Below are 22017 nucleotides of genomic sequence, written 5' to 3' on the forward strand. Positions count from 1 at the left end.
GGTATTTAGTTTTTACTTAATCAGATGTAAAAGTGAATTATATTTTATTAAGCGCCACATTTCACTGATTGGTCATAGTTTTGCCTTAGCGGATGATAACTGAGAAGCCCCTTGAGTTTAAGTGATTATACGGTACAATTTCACCCAATTAAAATTTCATTATTTCTAAATTATTGTGCCTTATCCACAAAATCAAATATGACAAGATCTAGGATTGGTCCACACCCTCTACAAATTATTTTTATTCTTTTTTTTTGCAGTATAACAAGATCTAGACCAAGGGTGGGCAAACTTTTAGACTTATGGGCCACAAAGGGATCTAAAATTTGCCAGAGTGTTTTTGTTATATACCTAATAAGAGAAAGAAACAACATGGAATCTTGATGAACACCCGACTTTAATTTGATAGAAAATCACTTCTAAAAGAACATTTTTGAGTTTTTATTTCAAAATGTGTGGCTTTTGCTCTCATTTTGGAGATAATTGCACTGATGGGTTGATATCCCTTGGGTAAAAATGCAATCTTACAGAAATGTTGTGTTCATGTGGTGTTTGAACGATCGGAAAAATCCATGTCCAAATTTAAGAATGCAACAAATCTTGTCGGAAAAACAACAAATCTTCCAACACCACATGAATTCAGAATAACTTTCTGCACCAATAGACGAAGGTCAGTGTATTTGTTGTGTACCATCAAGGACTTACCAGAATTACAAGGAAAATAAAACATTATTAAGGACAATATTTCAGTTTGTCAGACCGCACTAAATACCGTATTTTCCGGAGTATAAGTCGCAAGAGCAAAAAATGTCTAATCAAGTTGAAAAAAACCTTCTATAAGTCACACTTTTAGGTGAAAAGTCTGACATTTCAGAACAAACCCACCAAGCCAAAAATAAAATAAAATCAGTACAATAATACTAATCTTTTGATCTGTATTCGAAAAATGTCTAAAAAGTTTAAGAGGAAAACAATCAGATTCTCTTCCATGTTTGTTTGAGACTTCTTCTGCTGCTATTAGTAACAAATACTTATACTCAGACATAGCCCCTTCCTTCTTGTTAAAGGAAACAACCGCTAAAGGACAACTGGTGTTTACTGGGAAAATTACATAAATGGGCCAATTTATGTCTAAAAACACACACACACAAACTAATAAGTTACTCCTGAGTTTAAGTCGCACCTCTGGCTTAACTATGAAAACTAAACTAAAAAAACTGCGACTTAGGCCCAATCTGAATTCTTCCCTTCTCCCTAGCCCTTCATTTGACCCTCCAAATGGAGAGTTATGACGTCACCAATAATCGCCAGTCCACTAGCTTTAGCATGGAGCTTCCAGGGCTTGAAAATATATTCCAACTGCGGTTTTATAACATTCAAAAGATCATGCTACAGCAAAAAGTCATTACTTACATTTAAATTTAAACATCTGTGCTTCAGAGCACACCCACGTGAAGAAAAGCGCTTCTTAGCGCGATGCGGTTTACTCTTGCAACAGAGAAATTTGTACCCCTCCGTTTGGAGGGTCAGATTTAAAAAATACATTTCCCGGACATCGAGGGGGAAGGGAAAAGGGAAGAATTCGGATTGTGCCTTATATTCCGGAAAATACGGTAGTTCAACTGACCGAATATGGCCCCCGGGCTGTAGTTTTCCCACCCCTAATCTAGACTGATTTTACACAACTGTTTTTCAAAGTCAGATACTTTTTTTTCTCAGTTGTATATTAATCCAAGGTCACGCATTAATGGTTTTGTGATGATGTGATTGGCAGGAGCCAAATGAAGCGGGACCCTCAAGACTCCTCGCCCCAACACTCAGGGACCTCCCGTACCGTCAAGCGTTATCCATCATCCTCTGGGCCTATAACCTCCAATGCTCTACCAAGTAGTAACGGCCACGCTCACAGTGTTGATCACAGCTGGTACAATCATAGGAATGGACACAGCAACACTCCATCTGGACCCTCTTCTGGCTCTCACAGGCAGACCAACAACCGACAACTACAAGGACAGTTCAACAACGTGTTGCTGCCAGCAGGTGAGAACAACAAGCTCGTGTTATATCTTCAAACTTGGGCCTGCACATGTTTAGTACTCATGACCAGAACAATAAGTTCCCACAAATCTTATGGTGTCACTTGAATGCTGACAAGAAGACCATTGAAAAGATTTATATCAACGCTCTGTGCGTTTGCACACTTGCATGCCTTGAAATCCGTGCTGTCACCACTTCGATATGACAGGCAATGAACTCTGGCGCCTTTACCCACAACAAAAACAATGTTACTTTGTTTCTTTCAGTTTGTATTCTTCTCAAAAAGTATGCGGTTTTCCCCAATGTTGTCCATTATATCCGAAAGTCTGATGTTCTACCTCCTGGTGTTTTTTTTCTTCTCCTGTACCAGAGTAACGGCTGTTGAACAGATTTCCAACATTACACAATCTTCACTTGCACTTACTCTCTCTTTGTCTCTCTCATACGTATACACTTCCAAACCAGCGTCTCCTGAAGATAAAGGGCTTGGATGTTTGCCTGATGTCTAACGGTATTCTTTCCCCCCATTTGCTGACCTGTGGCGCATCACTCGTTCAGCTGCAGCGTGCCACTGTCCAACCCTTCAGCACACACCCTTATAAACTTTTCCCTTTGCCCAGACGGAGAGTGAGTCATTCGGAGACTGAAGCGGGAAAGATGCAGATCTTCTTCGGGCTGCTTCTGCTCAAGCAGGTGTGTGTGTGTCTTTCAGGTGCCAACCTCACCTCGAACCTGGACCGCATCAAGATCGTCTTCACACCCATGATGTGCAACAGGGTGTGCAATGGCGGACGCTGCTACAACAACTGTGAGAAGGGAGACATTACCACTGTGTACAGTGAAACTTCGCAGCAGCAGCAGCAACAGCCAAAGAGCCAGGGCTTCAGACTCTGTGAGTGCTGACTCCAGGCCTTTTTTTTGTCTGAGACTGTGATCTGTCTTGTATTACATTTTCTTGCCTCTGTCTTTTTTTTTTCTTATTTCCTAATTGCCCTACACTAACCATTTGTCTTCACTTGGGTACATAACTCTTTTTTTATAGGGTGAGCTAGACAAAATGGGTTCCCAGTTGCATGCTGTCTTCCCTTAACACCAAGCTTAGAAAGAAGGCAGAGTACTGTAGTTAAAAGCTGAAGCTACCATAAAAACATTCTCTGACGAGAGGAAAGATAGACGGAGAAAGCCGAAGAGACGTGGCTATAACAGATTGAATGTGGAACTTTGTGGAAGGGGGCTAATCTCTCTTTGCAGGCACACACGTGGAGCTGGTGGTCCCACGCTCCCAACACTTAGCCCCATCTCTTTGCGGTTTGCACCTTGCGGTTGGCCCCACCATTAACCATTTAACATTCTCCCTGGGAGAGCACAAACTAATAAAAGAGGAGGGAGAGAAGCAGAAAGAAAGAAAAAGTAGCAGCATGAACTGGATTTTTTTTTTTTTTTTGGATTACTTTAAAATCTGCCATTTATCCAGAAAGCTTTGCTTCGTTTTTCACAAAGAGTCGTTCGTGGGAAGGAAAGGATGCGATCAATGCTGATGGTGGGGGGTTGAGGGGTAGTAGTTCATCATGTTTTGAGCTCAGTCTGTGAAGCAAATATGCAACTGCATAAATTGTGAGATTTGTCATTTTCTTGTTAAAGTTAGATCTATAAAAAAAAAGAAAATGAGCAGACAGTTTGGGATCAAGCTGTAAATTTTAAGATAGCGCCTAGTCTACATCAAACAATTGGAAAAGCTATAATTTTATTACTATTACATATAACTCTAGAGAATTTCCTTTAATCCATCATTTCTCATTCTTCAGATTAAAATAGGTACAAAAGAATTCATGGATACATCTTTAGTAAGTTTTTGACCTCATTCTAGACTAAGAATTTGAACAAGTTTGGGCAAAGTTGTTAAAAAGGTCCGTCTTAAGACCTCTTGACAGTGTCTGGATAAACTTGGCTTCAATCAGCAGTTAGAGTTCAAAAGTGGGTCACTTCATAAGGCCAGGGAGGCAGTCAATAATAGGGGTGCGCCAAAATAAATTGGGTTGATCATGACATTTAGATGATTTTTACCAATTATCGGAGTGTCCCGATATCATTGAAATCAATAGTGTGAGCCATGTATCGCGCATCGTATCATGAGGTACCCAGTGATTTCTAGCCCTAATAATAATACTGATTTAGGTATCATGTCTTTTGTTGGGATGTTATACTGTCCATTTGACTCTTTTGTTTTATTTTTATTTTTACAGTTTAGTGAAAGAAGTAATTATTTTTTAGGTTAAAATTAAGTTTTTACCACTTTGACCATCAATTAAAATAGGCTGGCAACCTGACCAGGACACTCCTCACCTTTGACCCACTGTAGCCGGGATTGACTCCAGCAGTCCTGAGCATGACATAGCAGATACAAAAGATGGATGGATGGTCATGTGTAAAAGCTAACTCAAACTAATATGGTAAATTATGATGTTTATTTATATTGTGCTTTATTCCCCTCTTAGAAAGTTCAAAACACTTTTCAGTCACAGTCCCATTTGCCCATGCACACACACACTGCTGCCAAACACTGGTGCCAACCAATAACCAATGTGGGGTACAATGTCTTGCCCAAGGACACTGACTCTTGGGCACACAGCGCAGGAACTGAACCTGCCATTTTGGCTGCTTTACCTCTGCACCACAGCAAAATGATTGGCAGAACAAACCTGACAATTATGGGTCAAAACCCACCTTTTGCATGCACTATGATCCTTTAACGTTTTTTTGTTGCATACTTTACTATGTATATTGACTTATGATTGTGAGGTTTGTTCTGCTATCCATTTAAAAAATGTTTTACTATGAAGCTGACACAATTAATGCAATCTCAACACATTCTGACACAGAGAAAGGGGTTAAATTGGTTAGACCAGGGTGTCCAAATCCAGGCCTCAAGGTCGGCCTCCTGCCTGTTTTCCAGAAACCCTGCATAATCTGCTGTTGATTACTTAGATCAGGTGTGTTTAGCTAGTTAGGAGCTTCAATGGTAGGTTCGTTGGAAAACAGGGAGGACACCAGCCCTCGAGGACTGACTTTGGACATCCCTGCCTTAAAGCCAAAGGTCAAATCAAGTAATCATTGATCTTAATGACTTGGTTTCCTCTTCTTTTGATAGAGATGAGTGGAGGATTCCCTTCACTAAGTCACACAAGTGAAGTCACTACTTGTTTAGACATGGCATTGCCTAAAAATGATTTTAACTCTGAAAAAGAACCTGGAAGAAGAAAACCAGATAATATGCAGCTTTAGTATAAACTCATCTGACCATAACTTGAATCCATACCTTCCCAGAAGATGTTTACCAACTTATTCTTAAGTTTGCTCATGCTGAGCCATCCAGCCCACTGGGAGTACAGCCGTGCAGGGTCATGTCAGGCCAGGCATCTGGCGTGATAACTCTCTTCCAAACCACCTGTGTGAATCAGTGAAAGCTGGTTTTTCTGTGGTTGAAAGGTGAACAACATGATGCAATAGACTTTTATACATGAAATTCCCTATTTTTGTTATTTAAAAATGTACTTCGTTTATGTTCGCTGTTTACTTACTTTGTTTTGTTTGCCGAATATCTGAGCACACCAGAGTCCACTTGCATAAACAGATATGTTTTCTTGTTTGTTCTTCACACCCTGCCTAAACAAAGTCGACTATCCTAGAAAACCAACTTTGGTCCTAAAACCCAGAACCCTCAGGTAAATAAACAATAAAAATTAACAAAGCAGATTACTTGCAGATTTGTATGTGCACGTTCAAAATACAGTCTTGCTTTTACTTCATCCTCAAAATATTGTTTTTCCGCCTCAATTTAAATGTCCTCAGTCATTTAAAAACATGTGCTAAGTGGATATTAAAAAGCGATTTATTTCCATTTGACTATTCATTCTGTGACTGCATCAGTGTGCGTGCTCGTCAAAGAATGTCAAGTGGACAGCAAACAGTTATCTCATGCGGTTGTTATGTTGCCCTCACCAAGCAGTAAAATGTGCCTGGATAATTATAACAGCCTCGCTTCATTCACACACCGTGTACCACGCTTGCTTTAACTCCAGCTATTAGACCAGGTTTTAGGGGTAAACGGCTGTTTATTGAGTGAGAATTGTTTGCATGTGCTTGGTTATTAGTAGCTGCTAGATAGACTGACAGGCGGAAAAGTAACAGAGTGGAGATTTTTTGCTTTTGGGATAATTTCTGCCTCATGCTGGGTTGGGACCGGCCTAACGGAGGCCAGTCGGAAAAGCATCCCTGTGTAAGGAGCTTTAATTGCCTCTTTGAGGTGGTTATTCTGTTTGCATGTCCAATCACTGGAGGCCTTCCTGTGCGTCTGAACCCCAGTGCTGGCTCTGTCTGTAGTCTTACGCATTTTTTGGCCACATTTCTTTTTCAGTCGTTTCTGTTTGCATTCTCTACTAATCCGTTCCATCTCTGTTTGTTGCTTGTCTATTTTTGTTCAGTTCCTCCCTTCTGTTGTCCTGCAGTCTCACTGTTTTTAATTCCGTTTGACAGCGAGCTCATCTCTTTACATGCCATCAAGAGTGTCCAGCTTCTCTCTGGTTCGCTGTTTACTCCTTACTATTTTGTTACTGGCTTATTTTGTTATAAAAACAAAAGGTATTCATCCACAGCTCAGCTCCATGATGGTTATATTTGCCAAAAAGTGCAACACTTTCTTTGTGACCCGAGGGGTGCTTCTTTTCTTAATTCCTCTTGCCTGAGTAGATTTATTTTCATTTGATTGTCTTTGATGTTTTGAATTACATGGGGTCATGTCAGAGTGATTCTATAAATGTGAGAAGGCTCAGGTATGCAAGGTGCTGACCTAGCACCCATCCCTTTTGCCAAAAGATGAAGTCTATAAAGGTCTGTAAAAGCAGCACTGTCAAACACCATCTGGTCACTGCTGGAGCCTTTTCCCCCCTCCATGATGAATTGCAAACTATAAATCAAATTGAAGAAGCTGTTTAGATTGGAGAACCAAATAATCCATGCAAAGATTTTCTCATTTAATATGTTTTATTTTGATGGTTTAAAACGGGGATACGCAACTCTAGCTCGATCCATCCCGTACTCTGTGGGTTTGAATTGGCTGGTTTTGGGGTTTCATGCAAAAGTCCTGTGAAATCAGAGTAATTCAAATATCAAGTAACACATCATAGCTGCTCGTTGTTAGTAACTTTTTTTTTTACAAATGTTTTGCTTGAAATAATACAAAAAATGTTTAAGGTAATGAAAAGTAAATCTTTGCCCCAATTATTTTTTTATTAATAAAAGACACTAAAGTCTATGTCAACATTTTTGTAAAACTAATTACCACTATAAGCAACTATTTCTGATGGGAATATCAATACCAAGGTATCTAAATATAGATACACATACATCATCAATTTTGGTATCAGCTACCCTGAAAAAATAAAAGTCAATTTGTCATTTCAGGATATTTTTGGTTATTAGGTGGTTTGTATCAAAACATTCCACTTTGACCCCTCCATTGTGGCACTCATGGTTAAAGAAAAATAAAAACATTTTATATTTTAAATTAAAATAGTGATGCAGCTTCATCAAAGTTGCACTAAAACATTTTGACAGAGCCTTTTACCACCAAAAATCAGTTGGAGATTAGTGTACAGCCAGATATACCTAAGGCTCATCAGGTTTAAAGGCGGATTTCCTATTGTTAAAAATTCAAGGATTTCAAGTGTTCCCCGTGGTCTGCAAAACACAGTATAGGTCACCCAAATTTTGATCAGAAGTTATAAACTATTTCATATGTAGAACATATTTTTAAAAAAGCAATTTATCCCTATGTTAATGCTTTAGTTATGCCAAACAAGCATATTTATCATATTAGCTGCAATAACAGAAAATGATAAATAAATAAAAATAGCATTTTATTTTTCTAGTGGATGAAGTCAGACTTTGTGGCTCCTTCAGGATTGTAGCCAATAAGAAATCAACATGAATGACTTTAAGTGTTGAAGGTTGCAGACCCCTGTTATAGGAAAACAAATAATTGGGTTAAGGAAAATGAAAAATCAACAATCAGAAATTACCAGTATTTGGTATTGGTATGTGGTATCAAATATTTTATTCAAAAAGTAATCAAAATAGTTTAGTATAGCCCACCACTAGTTTGAAAAATATTTTTGGGTTATACCATGAAAAAACTTCTTTTTGAGCTTTTAAGTGTATTATACTGTTCAGTCCTCACTAAAACAGTATTTTGATTTGTGCACACTTTTTTGAGTAATCCTCTAAAAACCTGCACTCTCAGCACTAGCTCCTCCCATGTCCACGAAAACAAACAGCTTTTCATGTGCTGATGTCACAGATTAAGGACAGCTCCTTTTAAGAAGGGTCTGCTCTGCCAGCACCACCCCCTATTTCTATTTCTCCACAGAGCTAGCAGGGATCAAACTTTTATCTTAGATGCACAATACTGTATATCTTCCAATTGTGTCCTGTTTTCAATAAATTCCAGCTTTGTCACCAATACTTTCTTAAAGATAAAAATCTCATCATGGTTGGAATCGAAGCATTCTTCTTTTGTCATATATTTTTTATACAGATAATGTTTCAGTTATTTAACAGCTTTGCTTGTGGTTTCTTAGCACAATTTAAATTAAAATTCCTTTTATTTATTTATTTTTTGTTGAACTACTTACAAGTGCACAAACTTCTTCCACGTCACAGTAACCACTAACTCCAGGCACTTTTGTGGTAGTAAATGGTCTGGGTTTGAGACAGTTATAGCCTCTTTTTTGTTAAAAGAAGTCTTGTAAACGTGGATGGGAGTCACACTTAAGTTTCATACAGGGTGCCTTCGAGTTTGATTTGAAATTTTATCCCCATAAGACTTGACAGTACGGACTTGATCTTTTTGGAACAAAGATGCTTTTGTTAAACTTTACTCATTAATTTCCGACTTGTCGTGTTTGGTCTTTTTCTCCAGTCTTCTGTCAGATCCCCTGTCTGAATGGAGGGCGATGCATCGGGAGAGACTTGTGTTGGTGTCCGTCAAATTCAACAGGGAAGTTTTGTCACCTTGCAGCTCCGCCTCCTGCCAGACCCTCTCCTCACAGCCGCACACTCACCGCCCGCCACGGAGCCAAGCCACCATCCCACTCCATGTACACCCTTCCACTATCTAATCAGCAAGGTGAGCACTCACCCAGTTATACTGATTCATAGCATACATTCCATGAGAATTATTCAACTTTTAGAAAATCAGCTAAACAAAGATAAAAGGAATTGCCTTTTAACATCAGAAAACATTAATTAGTGAAAAATTCTAATTTATTAAACTGATTTCTATTATTTAAAAAAATATAGTATTTGATCATACAAAGTTGGTTTTGAATTATTATTTAAGTAAAAAGTAACATAAAAAAAGACAGTTCAGCTTAGTGTAACCATTTGATATATGCATCATGTATGTGAGTGGCTGCTAAAGCTAGCTAAACAATCACATAAAAACTTTACAGCTTTCAATCCATCAGCTTAACACTACTCTATGTCTCCAGATTTTGAGAGAAATACACGCTCATAGATGACGCCACCAAAAGGGAATTATATGCATGACTTCATCAATTTGTTGAGTCCTTTATCTTTTACAGTGTTCACTGTCTAGTGGTTTACTTCTGTGAGCCATATGGGAAAATCCAAATGTATTTTGAGCAAATCAAGTTATTAATGACCCAGAAGACGTGCACATGTTGTTTCTGTCACACTGTTTTTATATGAAAGAAAGAAGCATATTCAAAAACAGAGCGGGAAACATTTACAACTGGTAGAATTGAAAACAGAATGATTACCGGGACTCTTGATAATATCTTTGTATTTTCTCCTTAACCTTTAGACCGGTACTGGTCCATGGGACAGTTGGTTCCGGGAAACATTTTTCTATTTTTTTTTTTATAATCTGATTCTGAAAGAAGTCTTATTTTGGAAAACTACTCGATTCCCCACCATGTCAAGTTGCTCACATGTCAAAATTAAATTTGCCATTTTTAAAGCAGCAAAAATCGCTAAATTGAAACCCCCAAGCAAGCTAGCAAGACCGAAAAACTAAAAACAATCCTAGTTGAAAAGTTTATTTTTACAGAAAAGAGCCAATGAGGAAACAGAGGAATAACCTTCGACTTTAATATAAAAGAAGTGTGCATTTAACAGCCAAAAACAGGAGTCTTTGCTCTAAATATAAATTGATTGGAACGCTCTACATTATATTATCTAATCAGCTGTCTAATGTTCACGGATTTTGCTAATAAAGTTACTCAAATGGTGGATTTAAGTTTCTTATTTTATTTAGAAAACACTAGTTTTAGTTACTTTTTTTCATTATTTTATCTGTTGCTTCCTAAAAGTCAAAGGAGGTTGAAGTTGGCGTCTTATTTTTTTAGACTTTGATAGTTATGGGTTGAAAGAAAATCTTTATCACATATTATTAGTTCCTACTTATAATCTACTGTTGAAAAGTGTTGGTTTTTGATTATATACTTATATGTTTTCACATTAAGAAAACAGGTCATCTTAACATTACATCATCTTTTTAATAGGATATTAAATCCTTTTTATGTATTTGAGATTACTGTATTAAACAAAGAAAGAAAATCAAACTCTGGAATGTTGTTGTTGCACTGAAAGTTGCTCAATGCCAGGAAACCTCCCGTTACTCTTCGGTGAATAAAGTGCTTCTTGAACCAGTTTACATTATTCCAACTTTGAAACTCTAAACCTTCCCCTCTTCTAAATAAATTTTCCAACTCTCGTCCTCAAGTGTCTCTGCACCCATCCTTGGTGAACGTTCACATTCAGCACCCGCCCGAGGCCGAGGTCCAGATCCATCAAGTCGCTCGAGTCCAGCCGGGGCAGAGGCTGGCCAACACAGAGGGAGTCCATTCTGTCCAGCAGCGCTCACAGCCGGGAAATGGGCGCCAACACCCCAGTGAACACGGCAGCAGACAGTCTCACTCCACTGGGCATGAAAACAGCCACGCTACAGCACACAGCCGGCAGAATGAAGTAGTTGGGAGATGCTTTCAGGAGACGGCTGATGGACAGGTATTTGGCTAAAAAAGTCATTTGGTGATCTAACACGCAGTTTATTACCCAAACAGATGAAATTGTTCTAAAATGCCACTATTTTCTTTCATCCCTTAAAATAGCCATTGACTCTAACCTTTGTAACCCTGCAACACTGATTTATTTGAATGTCCAGGATTTATGTGTTCTGGCCACACTTCTCGTTTTACATTCCCTGACAAAGGCTTGCTGTGGCTGATCATGCATTCAGGGGTTAAAGGTCAACCCTAAGTCATCCTCAAAGGACCGGTTTTTTCAAGCTTTAAACACACGGAGAGTGACACTTATTGCTGATTTGTATGGTCGGGGTGAAAGTAGATGTTGCAACTTTAATTTATTGGAAACAGGTTATAAAAGAGAAGCTTTGCAACTTTTTTTTTTTTGCTTTTCTTGTAAGGGAAAGTGTTTTTTTTAAAATAGGGACCAAATTCATCCAGCACTTTTTCAGGGCCTCTCACTCACAGATCGGTGAATACTTTTTGGAGATCATTGTGTTGCTCAAGGACTTTGCGAAGTCCTATTGGCAGACATGCTTTACCCCAGCTACAGCCAAGAGCATTGATCCATAGAAACGCTGTCTTTGCCAGCACTAACTCCTTATGTGCCTTCACTCTGCCTTAATTACTGTGTTGTTGAACTGAGGTGTGTTGACAAAAAAGAACTTTGGCACATTCTATTTTCTACCAAAAAGTTGACTTCTTTAAAGGGAAAAAACACTGAAATTCTCTTCTCTTTTATCTAAATTGGCCAAAAATCCATTAAGTACACTTTGATACGACTCTTCACTCACAATTAGCCCGGTGCTTCAAGTGAGGCACGCTAGGAGGTTCCGGGTTGGTCTTCAAACTCAGTGTTTACGTCCCTCTCCAGCTAAATAATCTCAGATGTGTCTGGTTCACCCTGTCCTCTGGGATAGGTATTTACGCACACTCTGACATAACCTCAATAACACCCTTGCCAGCACACAGACACTCGCACATAAACAAGCATGCATGCACAAACTTGTAAGTCTCCAAACTTGCTGCACAGATTTAACCCAGATGTTTGTTGTTGCAGTGTGGCAAGCCTCTGCCAGGCCTGACCAAACAGGATGATTGCTGTGGAAGTATTGGTGCCTCGTGGGGTTTAAATAAGTGCCAAGAATGTCCAACCAAACCAGGTAAACCTTCAGGACTAAGAGGGCGGGGAAACCCAACTATATCATTTAATTTTTTTTGAACATTTTGTCATTTCAGTTTTAAAATCTTGAATTTCTTGTTTATTCGCATGGTTAAAAATGACCACTGATTGCTTTGAATTAGAGAGATTAGCAATCGGTTTATTTTTATACTACTTGGCTGCGTTCGTTTTTTTTACAAATAAAGCATCCATCACATGCTGATGATGAGCGCTTCTCCTTCAGATGTCCGCCTGACTCATTCAGCGAAATGAGTCTGTTTCCCTACAAGCTGAAACTTGGATGCAAATAAAAACACATTTAGCATGCAGATGAGATCCTGGCAGGCGCGCCGCCCACCCTGTGGGCAGGGAAAGCTAACCCGGCCTTGAAAGAGTAAGGGAATGAGCAACTTTCCGACCAGAGCTGCGGTAGGTTTGGGAAGAACTGCTTGGCAGTTTTGCGGAGAGCAGGGTGGGTGGCAACAGTGTCCACTGTGGACGGAGGCTGTCACTCACGCTGAAGCCTCACCCTACGTCAGATTTGAGTCATCACTCGCCCATCCTCTGAGTCAAACCTCATGGGAAACAGAACATGTGACATCCAATCTTTCTTACTTTTATCATATTCGTACCCACCGGTGCCACTTAGCCGCCAGATTGCCTGAAACATCTTAATCAGATGCAGATCCCTCTCCTCTCCTCTATTGATAATAGATGTTGATCTATTCCTTCCAGTCTCTCTCACATGCTAAATTCTTTTGGCTCCCAGATGTTTTCCACAGCTTCTTCCTTTGAAGTTTTGGGGTGAAACTGAGTGAAAACCCTGATTACCAATTTGCTCTGAGGTTATTTTTCGATGGCGACAGGCTGCAAACTGGAGGATCGCACACAAAGGAAGACATGAAAGGACAGAGGGAGAGAAAAAAAGGGAAGTCATGTTGGAAAAAAGTCAAAATGCTTTGAATTTTCCCCGTGTGTCACTCTTTAAGATGGACATTAGGGTCTTGAAGCTACAGTGTATTCGCCTGACTGGCCCAACAGAATAAAATGCAGCACATGAAAAAAAAAGGGACCTAACTCTTCTTACTTTATGTTAAATGAGTTAGCTTGCAGCTTCGAGAGAAGTTTTACAGTTTTATACGAGCCTCCCGCTTCCCCTGAGTAAGTGATAATTATCTCATAAAAGCCAGTTGCTGCCATTGGCCGGTTTATTGTTGGTTTCAAATGGGTACTCTTGAAAAAGAACAAGGTCAGCTACTTCCTCCTTTATTATACCTCAACGCAACTATAGTTTAATGAGGTTTTGATGCAGACAGGATATTAGACTTTTCCTCCTGTGTCCACTTCCAGTTTAAGTGTGTCTGTCTCACTCACCACACTGACTCCTAACCAGTTGCTGCTCTGTTTCAGTCAGGGTGTGTCTTTACATCTGTAGAAGTGTTTCGTCACATTTCGTGATAATTAAAGCCTTAGTCACATGCACTTATATGGAAGTTGACCCGTAAGAGGGCTGTGGGGTTTTGGGTTGTCCGGGCCCGTGGTGGGTCGTAGAGAGGAGCGGCAGTATGCAAAGGGGAGCGCAGGTGCGTCTTCCAGTTCCCTGTAGTCGATACTGCTACCTCAAGGGACATCACGAAAATGGAACATACCATTGTTGTACATGTGGTTACTGACTTCACGTGAATGTGCATACACGGGGTGTGTAAGTGATACATGGGACACCTATAGGATGGCCACAAAAACTACACTTCAATTGTCTAATTTCCTTATGTTGTACAGTTTGGATTGGACTGGACTGGACTAGATGGCAGATTGCCAGATTGTATTGGATTAGATTGGATTAGATTTGATTGGATTGGATTAGATTAGATTGCCAGATTACATAGGATTGGATTAGATTAGATGGCAGATTTTCAGATTAGATTAGATTAGATTGCCAGATTACAAAGGATTGGATTAGATTAGATGGCAGATTTCCAGATTAGACTAGATTAGACTACATTAGATTAGATTAGATTAGATTAGATTAGATTGGATTGGATTGGATTGGATTGGATTGGATTGGATTGGATTAGATTAGACTAGATTAGTCTAGATTAGATTAGACTTGATTAGATTAGACTACATTAGACTAGATTAGATTAGATTAGATTGGATTGGATGAGATTAGATTGTCAGATTACATAGGAATGGATTAGATTAGATAGCAGATTTCCAGATTAGATTAGATTAGATTTCCAGATTACATAGGATTGGATTGGATTAGATGGCAGATTTCCAGATTAGACTAGATTAGATTAGATTGCCAGATTACATAGGATTGGTTTAGATTAGATGGCAGATTTTTAGATTAGACTAGATTAGATTAGACTAGATTAGACTAGAATATATTAGATTAGATTAGACTAGATTAGACTTGATTAGATTAGACTAGATTGCCAAATTACAAAGGATTGGATTAGATTAGATGGCAGATTTCCAGATTAGTTTAGATTGGATGAGATTAGATTAGATTGGTTTTATTCCAAGCAATCAAAGCAAGAGTAATGCATAAACAATCAACAGAGATTTACATCCTTACAGAGTCATGTCAAACATAGAAGAATTAAGTATTAAATTATAGATTGCTTGAAAGGGAAGGGGAGGAGGCGAATTTATATAATCCCACCCCGGCTTCAGTCAGGGTGCATGTAAGGAGCGTGAATTTATCTTTTAAACAGCACTCACTGACTCTTTGCACATGCTGCAGCATTAAGAGGGGGATTAAAATAAGTGAAAAGTACGCACTATACCCACTTCACCCTTATTTAGGCCACAAATACAATTACCACGGCACATTGGGAAGGTATTGGCAGAATCTTTAAGATTGCATGCTACCGCCTAATTTATTGGATTATCGTTGGCGTGTTCATGAATGTATATGATAGTAGTGAGGCAGGTGTCAGGTGTGCAGAATGGATGGCCCCTCTTTTTACATACCTCTGGGTGGCTGGCAGCTGGTGGTATTTGATGTAGACGGATACTGTCCTGAGACATTTAGTCCAGTCAGAGTTGCTGCCGCCCATCGATCTGCCCTGTGGCTGCCCAGATATTCCCCTATTTCATAAAAGCGTCATCCCCACCTGTCACTGTACAGCCACCACAGGACCTCCAAATGTGCCCAGGTAGCCATTCACCAATGTTAATTTTTAGATGAAAATCATCCGGTTGCTGTTAAACTTTCATTATTTGTTAAAGCCTTTCCAGCCACCTGCCAAATTTGCTGAAGATTTTGCATTTAGGTCGCTGCAAGGTTGCATTTTGGGATTTGTGACCATAATCTCACCCACATGTTCTTAAGTGTTCGCTACAACATGCCCTTAGAAAACAACATACATGAACATTTTTGCTCGATACAACCTTGATACTTTTGCCATTTTCTCTCACCCACAGACAGTCCATATCCACCCATAAGGACAGTTGTCACTAGTGGTTGAGATACACCTTTGATTTTTAAATTAACATTAAAGTCATATGTGGGGGAACTTTGTGTATGTCTTTTTGTGAGTGAAGGAGTGCTGTTGTAATGGAAGCATAAATGCCAGTCTGTCCCATCTCAGCAGGAGCCAAAAGGCTGTAGAAGCCAAGGCCTTTAAAAGTCACATGCTGAGGATTCCTGACCCCTAATGAGATCCAGATCAACCAGACCAAGCTTCAGTCAACTCAGTTCCTCTGGCTGAGGTGGAGCAACTACACAGCCACATGGCTTTGAGTTCATTGTATAAATGTAATTTATAAAACTATTGGAGGGATGGTTCGGCCTGTTCTCGAATGTCTCAGCTAGGGAAACGTTTTTTGGCAAGACTGATGAAAACCTTTGCTTACACAAGTCATCTATGAGCTGGAGAGAGGTTTTCCAAGGACTGCAATTGTTTGAGCATCTTTACATGGATCCCAAAAAACCTTTTGGCTCACATCTTACCCAACATAACATTGATTAACTTCTTATTTATATCAATGTGGACTTGCTGCTGAATAGTACTTCCAAAGTCATTTATCTCCCCATCTGGCAGCTTTTTTTTTATCTGTGGCTCTAAGCATCAGCCTTAGCAGGACTAGATCTCTCATGATTATATAGTGCCACCACACCTACAGAATCCCTAGCACTCCTTATTTCTACCTTCCTTACTCTCTTCTCCCAGAATCCCTCTGCTATGATCCGATCAGATCCATCTGACATTAGCTCATCCCTCCCATATTTCCAATCTGCAGCTCACAGATGTAGTCAGGCACCCAGAGACAGGCCGGGGCTTGTGCATCTTGCCTCAAACAGGGACACTTTTCAATTGCCCTAAAGAACTGAGATGAAACGAGTTGACCTCGAAAACAGGCTGCAACAAAACACATCCAGTGGAACAAGCCCAAGGTAGCTATTGTAATTAAAACAGAGATAACACGTTTCTTTGACAGCAATTGATTCATTCATGCTGGCTAAGCTTCCTCTCTTCAGAACCAGGATGGTGAAATTATTAGGTAGTGATATGACGAAACAGACATCAACAGATCTAATCAATGAAGAGAATTTTTTTCTATTTTGGAGGAAGACTGATATGAAATTTATGATCTATTAATAATCAGGGCCAAGCAATGAGGAGCGCTGGAAATGCACCATGGCATTTGGAGCAAAGTGATGTGGGTTATAGCTCCCCTTATTGGAGTTTATGTTGACATGTGGGTCTGATCGAGACGTGTCTGAAGTGGTTTACACTGGCATGCATATCTGAGAAGGGCAAAGAACAAAAACCCCAGGGACAAATATAAAATGCTCATTCATAAAAATGGAAATAATTGCACATTTTTAGTATTGTTTTGAAGTAGGGGAGAAATGATTAAATCCAAAGACTTTAGGGTGCTGCTTCTCATGTGTTGTGTTGGTTATTCAATAATAAACTTTAAACTGGCAGAGACATAGAGGAATGAATGAAATAGCCCTTAGGTCCAACTGAGAAGCCTGAAGCTACGTTCACATCACCATTGGCAACGAACGTTCTCGCAGCCACTTTCAATAAAGAATATATGGAAACGTGCGTTTCAGGCTTCCACATTCAAAACTCTTTCATTCACTTGAAGTTACACACATTTTACAACCATTTTCTGGCTCCACATATAAAACGAGTAGGCATTAAACGGACATTGACATATGGATGGCGTCCTTTCTTTAATTCACATCCATTTTAAAACTAATCTGTAATCATGAAGGAGAAATTAATAATTGCAGTTTGTGCTCAGCTGGAGTTATGACAAATAGTCTTTCATATATCGGAATAGAGCTGCAAAAGAAAAAGCCTGGAGCAAGGTTAGTGGGATTTGCATTAATTAGAGATTTCTGACCAAGACTCTTCCAACTGTAGGTGTCAGACAAGCGCTAGTAAACATTAAAAAAAAGAAAGAAAAGAAGAAGCCCCTCCCTGCTTGTCCAGTGAGAAAACCATAGACTAAACATGCCTTTAGCATGTTCTTGAGTACACTTAAAATTCCCACTGTGTATGTAGAATAGAATAGAATAGAATAGAATAGAATAGAATAGGGTGCATCCTGCCTTCGCCCAGAAGTTACACTCAGACAGCCCCATGACCCCGAAAGGGACAAAACTGTTTACAAAATGGATGGACGATAATAGAATAAAGCTGTATTGATCACACAAAGGGGGAATTACTTGTTACTATAGGGCTATGAAAAACAGCGGATAATTAAAATGAAATAAAAAACCGTGACCTGTGTCACATTTCAAATTATTACCTTAAAAAAAAAAAAAAAAGATAGCATCCCTCTAACTGTTGGCTCACATGAAGCATTTAATTATCTTGGAAAAGGTCAATTTCCCATCCAAGAAAAACCTAGAATCTATAAATTAAAAAAAATAAAAAGGTTGTTCTTTCTGGTCTTCTCACTCTGGCTGGAGTTTGTGTGTTGGCTGTTCAGAGTGTATATATTTTTGGAGAAGCGGTGAGCAGGCTTTGGTGTTGGTGGTTTTCCTCCCAAGTGGCCCCCAGTGGATTGGAAGGATAGATTTGTATGACATCTATCCTTCCTCCTTTCTTCCCTCACACATTCTCAGGTTTTCAAACTAGTTATATTAAGGAGCCCAACACTTTACATACCTTTCATGTGCCTGTCTCTGGAAAAGTGAGAAAAGCTAACAAGTGGTTCTGAGACCTCCAGGTCCACTGATTTGATGGATCACACCAAAGTATTTCTAAAGAAGTAGATGGGAATCATTCCATTTTTTTCTTTCAAAATAAAAGATTTCTGTGTTCCTTTCATTGGAGGATGCATCAATTTTCTCTGAAGGTTTTGAAATCAACGCTGGAACGACAGAAAACCCTCAAGGAACTTTGATTTACATTTTGAGGTCAGGGAATTTGAGCGAACATTATTGAACAGCCTCCTGTGGAATGTGCAGCATAACTGAATGGAGACAGACAATAAATTAGTGAGGGGTGACAAAATCCTTTGTTGAACAGCGCTAAATGGATACACAACAAGTGGAAGGGTTTGTCTGTACCCTCTGTGGTCACAGACGAGTCTGCGCCCACAGTCTCTGTAACCACGGTAATGATGTGCAGCCTGAGCGCACTCTTGCAAACCATTGGCTGTGTGGCTCTAAGTTTTCGACACAAATGATTGTAGAAACAAGCATGGGAACTGGTACATCATTAGCCTTTCCAAGGATACCATTCTTATTCTTTACCTTAAGAATATAGGTATCTCATGTCAAAAGTTGTTCAGCCGACACTAGACTGCATTTGTTCGTCAAATAGCCAAGACCCTCCATGGTGTACTATAGAAAATAGCTTTTATAGATGGGTTGCCGTCCATCTGTGGATGGTGAGTTTTGGCAGCTTGCTTTTCAAACTCGCAGCAGACAAATTGCCCCAAAGGAGCAATAAACTTCTGCTAAATCATATTCCAGCTCCGAGCACTTTTAAATCCATGTCCCACATAAGTAAATGTTGAGTTTGAATGTGTAGATCCTATTAGTAAATGAAGTTCTATGTAAGTGGAATGTATTTTTAGGAAATCTCTGACTCAGGATATCATGGAAACACATGTATCTTATGTTTAAAGGGTGTAGTAAACTATAGCAACATCTTTGCATTTGTTTAAAACTTCACAGTTCTGATTTATGTCAACGAAATTATTCACATGTGACCGGAGTGAACAATGACTAAATGACCCACTCATCTGTGACAGGCTCTGAGCCCCGAGACTTTAACTGTTTACAAACCAACTCCCCACATCTTGAAAAACTAGAAATCATTTAAATTCCGTTGACTTTATTTTAGGTTTTTGACTTGCCTCCCTCTCTGGCCAAATGTTTTCCTTTCCTTTTTAAAATTGTAGAAAAAGCACAGTATGATCCTTACAGGGAAAGTAATAAAACGTTGATTAAGAGAAACAATTACAGGACTTTGTGGACTTCGGTTTTTGTACTGTTAAAGCATTTATACAACAACGTGCAAGTGATTAATTCAGCATATGTTTTGGGGAAGTATTGTGCATATTATATTATGCTATAACACACACAAAAAAAGGTAAAAGTCATCACTTTAGGTTGCTACGTGTGTGACTATAACAGGAATAGACTCCAAGGTTTGAAAACAGTTCTGTCATAAGTCTGCCATTTTCTATCACTACCACCAAACTAAACACACAGAATCAGACGTGGGATCTTTCATTGTCCCATGTGGGGAAACTCTCAGTTTACTTCATAAAAAGTTCTGTTACCAATAACCCCACTGCTGCTGCTCTGACACATGTCGAACTTCCCACATGTCCTTTCTGTATGTCTTTAATATTTCCATCCTAATACAAACAGACTCTCCTTGCAATTCGATAGCCACATCCACCCATGTGAACATGTCAGGGAGCGCTCTGAGGCTTGACCGGTTACTGTATAATAATCAGACTATGTGCTAAGAATTTTTTACTGTTGGATTAATGGATAAACTGCAGGATTTTTGCTGTTGGATCTTAATGTATTCATCAGGATTCCTAGTATGAGCAGTTAAAGTTTTAATGGTGGGTTCATATAGATCTGCAATGCTTCATGATAAAGATGACACTCTTACTCCCTTAGTACATGAAGAATATAAGCAATTCTTTCACCTTTCTCTGAGGAGAAGAGATTTATATGGAGTATGATTATAGATGATGTCAAGTGTTACCATCAATCTCTCCTGGATGGCAGCTGCTTTATAAATGTGTTGGACAGAAGTATCCTTCTGTGTATACTCATCCGAGGCCTCCTGCAAGCTATAGCCCCTCACCCGCTACATTTTTTTTTTCTGACAGTTCTTTGTGACAGAGAGTCTTTGCTTTGCTTAATGGTGTGTTTTCATTTTTCTTGCAGCGTATGCAGTAATTGCAAACGGACAAGTTCAGTGTCCTAAAGGTTTCAAAAGGATGAATGCCACACACTGTCAAGGTAAGTTTAAAGATAAACCAAGATTTGACTTTTTTTAGCAATTTTATGTAATTTCATCCACTGCATTTCCAACATGTCTGCTTACATTTGCACGGCTATGCTTACAGTTCACATACTGCTGTTGATCTGGCCGCTTCAGGAACCAGGTCGAGACCACAGTTAGTCTAGGAAGAAAGCTCAGAAGTCATTTCACATTGGCCTCAGTTCATGGCTTTGTGGTATTTTAAGGAGTTTTGCTGCAGCCAGTTGCAGTGTCATATGAAGTGTTCCTTAAGTGATCAGCAACATTTTTTACATAGAACAAAATTGACATAGAAACTACAATTGCAGGCTATATAAGCTTTCTGTTCAGCTCCATTCTGATGCATCCACCTGGAGACGACTAGATCTATGTACATCTTTGTGTTCTTCCTCTGATCTGGCTCCTGGCTCAAAACTGTACAGCTGAATAGCTCCAATATTGCTCACCATTTTTGTTCCACCAGTAATGTTAGGTTGGGAGTTTTAGGGGTTGTAAGATAGCGGGAGAGCGTGTTAACAGATGGATAACGAGCTTACTCTGCGCCAGTGGTCCCGCCTTCAACCCAGAGGCGAATTTCTAATGAGTTCTTGCTGGTCTGTAGAAACTATGTTCTGGAAAAACAACAGAAGTTTTTCAATTTTGGCTAAAATCTGCATAATCACAATTACAAAACCACTTGGAACACTTTTAGAATTGCTTAAAAAATGACTAGTGAGACTTTAAAAAACCTAAAATATTAACATATGAAATGAGGTTCATCATGTGTTCTGATTACCCATGAATTTGTCGGTTCATACATTTATTCTTTTATTATATATATATATATATATATTGCTAATCCATTATGGGCTAAATCAGGCTAAAATGGGGAATTTGACCTGCAGTCATTGACTAAAAGTACAAAAACTGCCATCAAAATCAATGACCTCTGAGGACAGGGTCTTTACAGTTGCTTAAGTTTGAACAGAGAAAGCCTCTTGGTTTAGAGCCAAAACATCTTTAACTTAAAAAAAAACAAACAACTTTGTATCTTTGATAAATGAGTGTCTCCTCCAATTATGTTTCTTTCTGTACTTCATACTATTCTTGAATTAACTGGAACAAAATATGTTGCTTTTTTACTTAAGATCAATAAAAACCAAAGCTGACAGTTAGCCACCCTACCTACTTAAACTCTTCTGTTTTCCATTCAGCAGCTGCGTCATTCTCAAAAACTAATTTAGTT

At 39.1% G+C, this 22017-nt stretch overlaps 1 protein-coding gene across 2 annotated transcripts in view; it reads left to right on the plus strand.

The window, feature by feature from the left end:
• Window positions 1-22017, plus strand: part of LOC112145601 (latent-transforming growth factor beta-binding protein 2) — an 83565-nt gene that overhangs the window by 26273 nt on the left and 35275 nt on the right. For both annotated transcript variants that reach the window (XM_024270955.2, XM_024270946.2), the window contains exons 4-9: window positions 1775-2040; window positions 2750-2929; window positions 9014-9220; window positions 10841-11124; window positions 12202-12304; window positions 20696-20770. In XM_024270955.2, coding sequence (XP_024126723.1) covers window positions 1775-2040; window positions 2750-2929; window positions 9014-9220; window positions 10841-11124; window positions 12202-12304; window positions 20696-20770 — 1115 coding nt within the window. The remainder of the gene's footprint in view (window positions 1-1774; window positions 2041-2749; window positions 2930-9013; window positions 9221-10840; window positions 11125-12201; window positions 12305-20695; window positions 20771-22017) is intronic.

The sequence above is a fragment of the Oryzias melastigma genome, linkage group LG22 (genome assembly GCF_002922805.2).
Source record: "Oryzias melastigma strain HK-1 linkage group LG22, ASM292280v2, whole genome shotgun sequence".
NCBI lineage: Eukaryota > Metazoa > Chordata > Actinopteri > Beloniformes > Adrianichthyidae > Oryzias > Oryzias melastigma.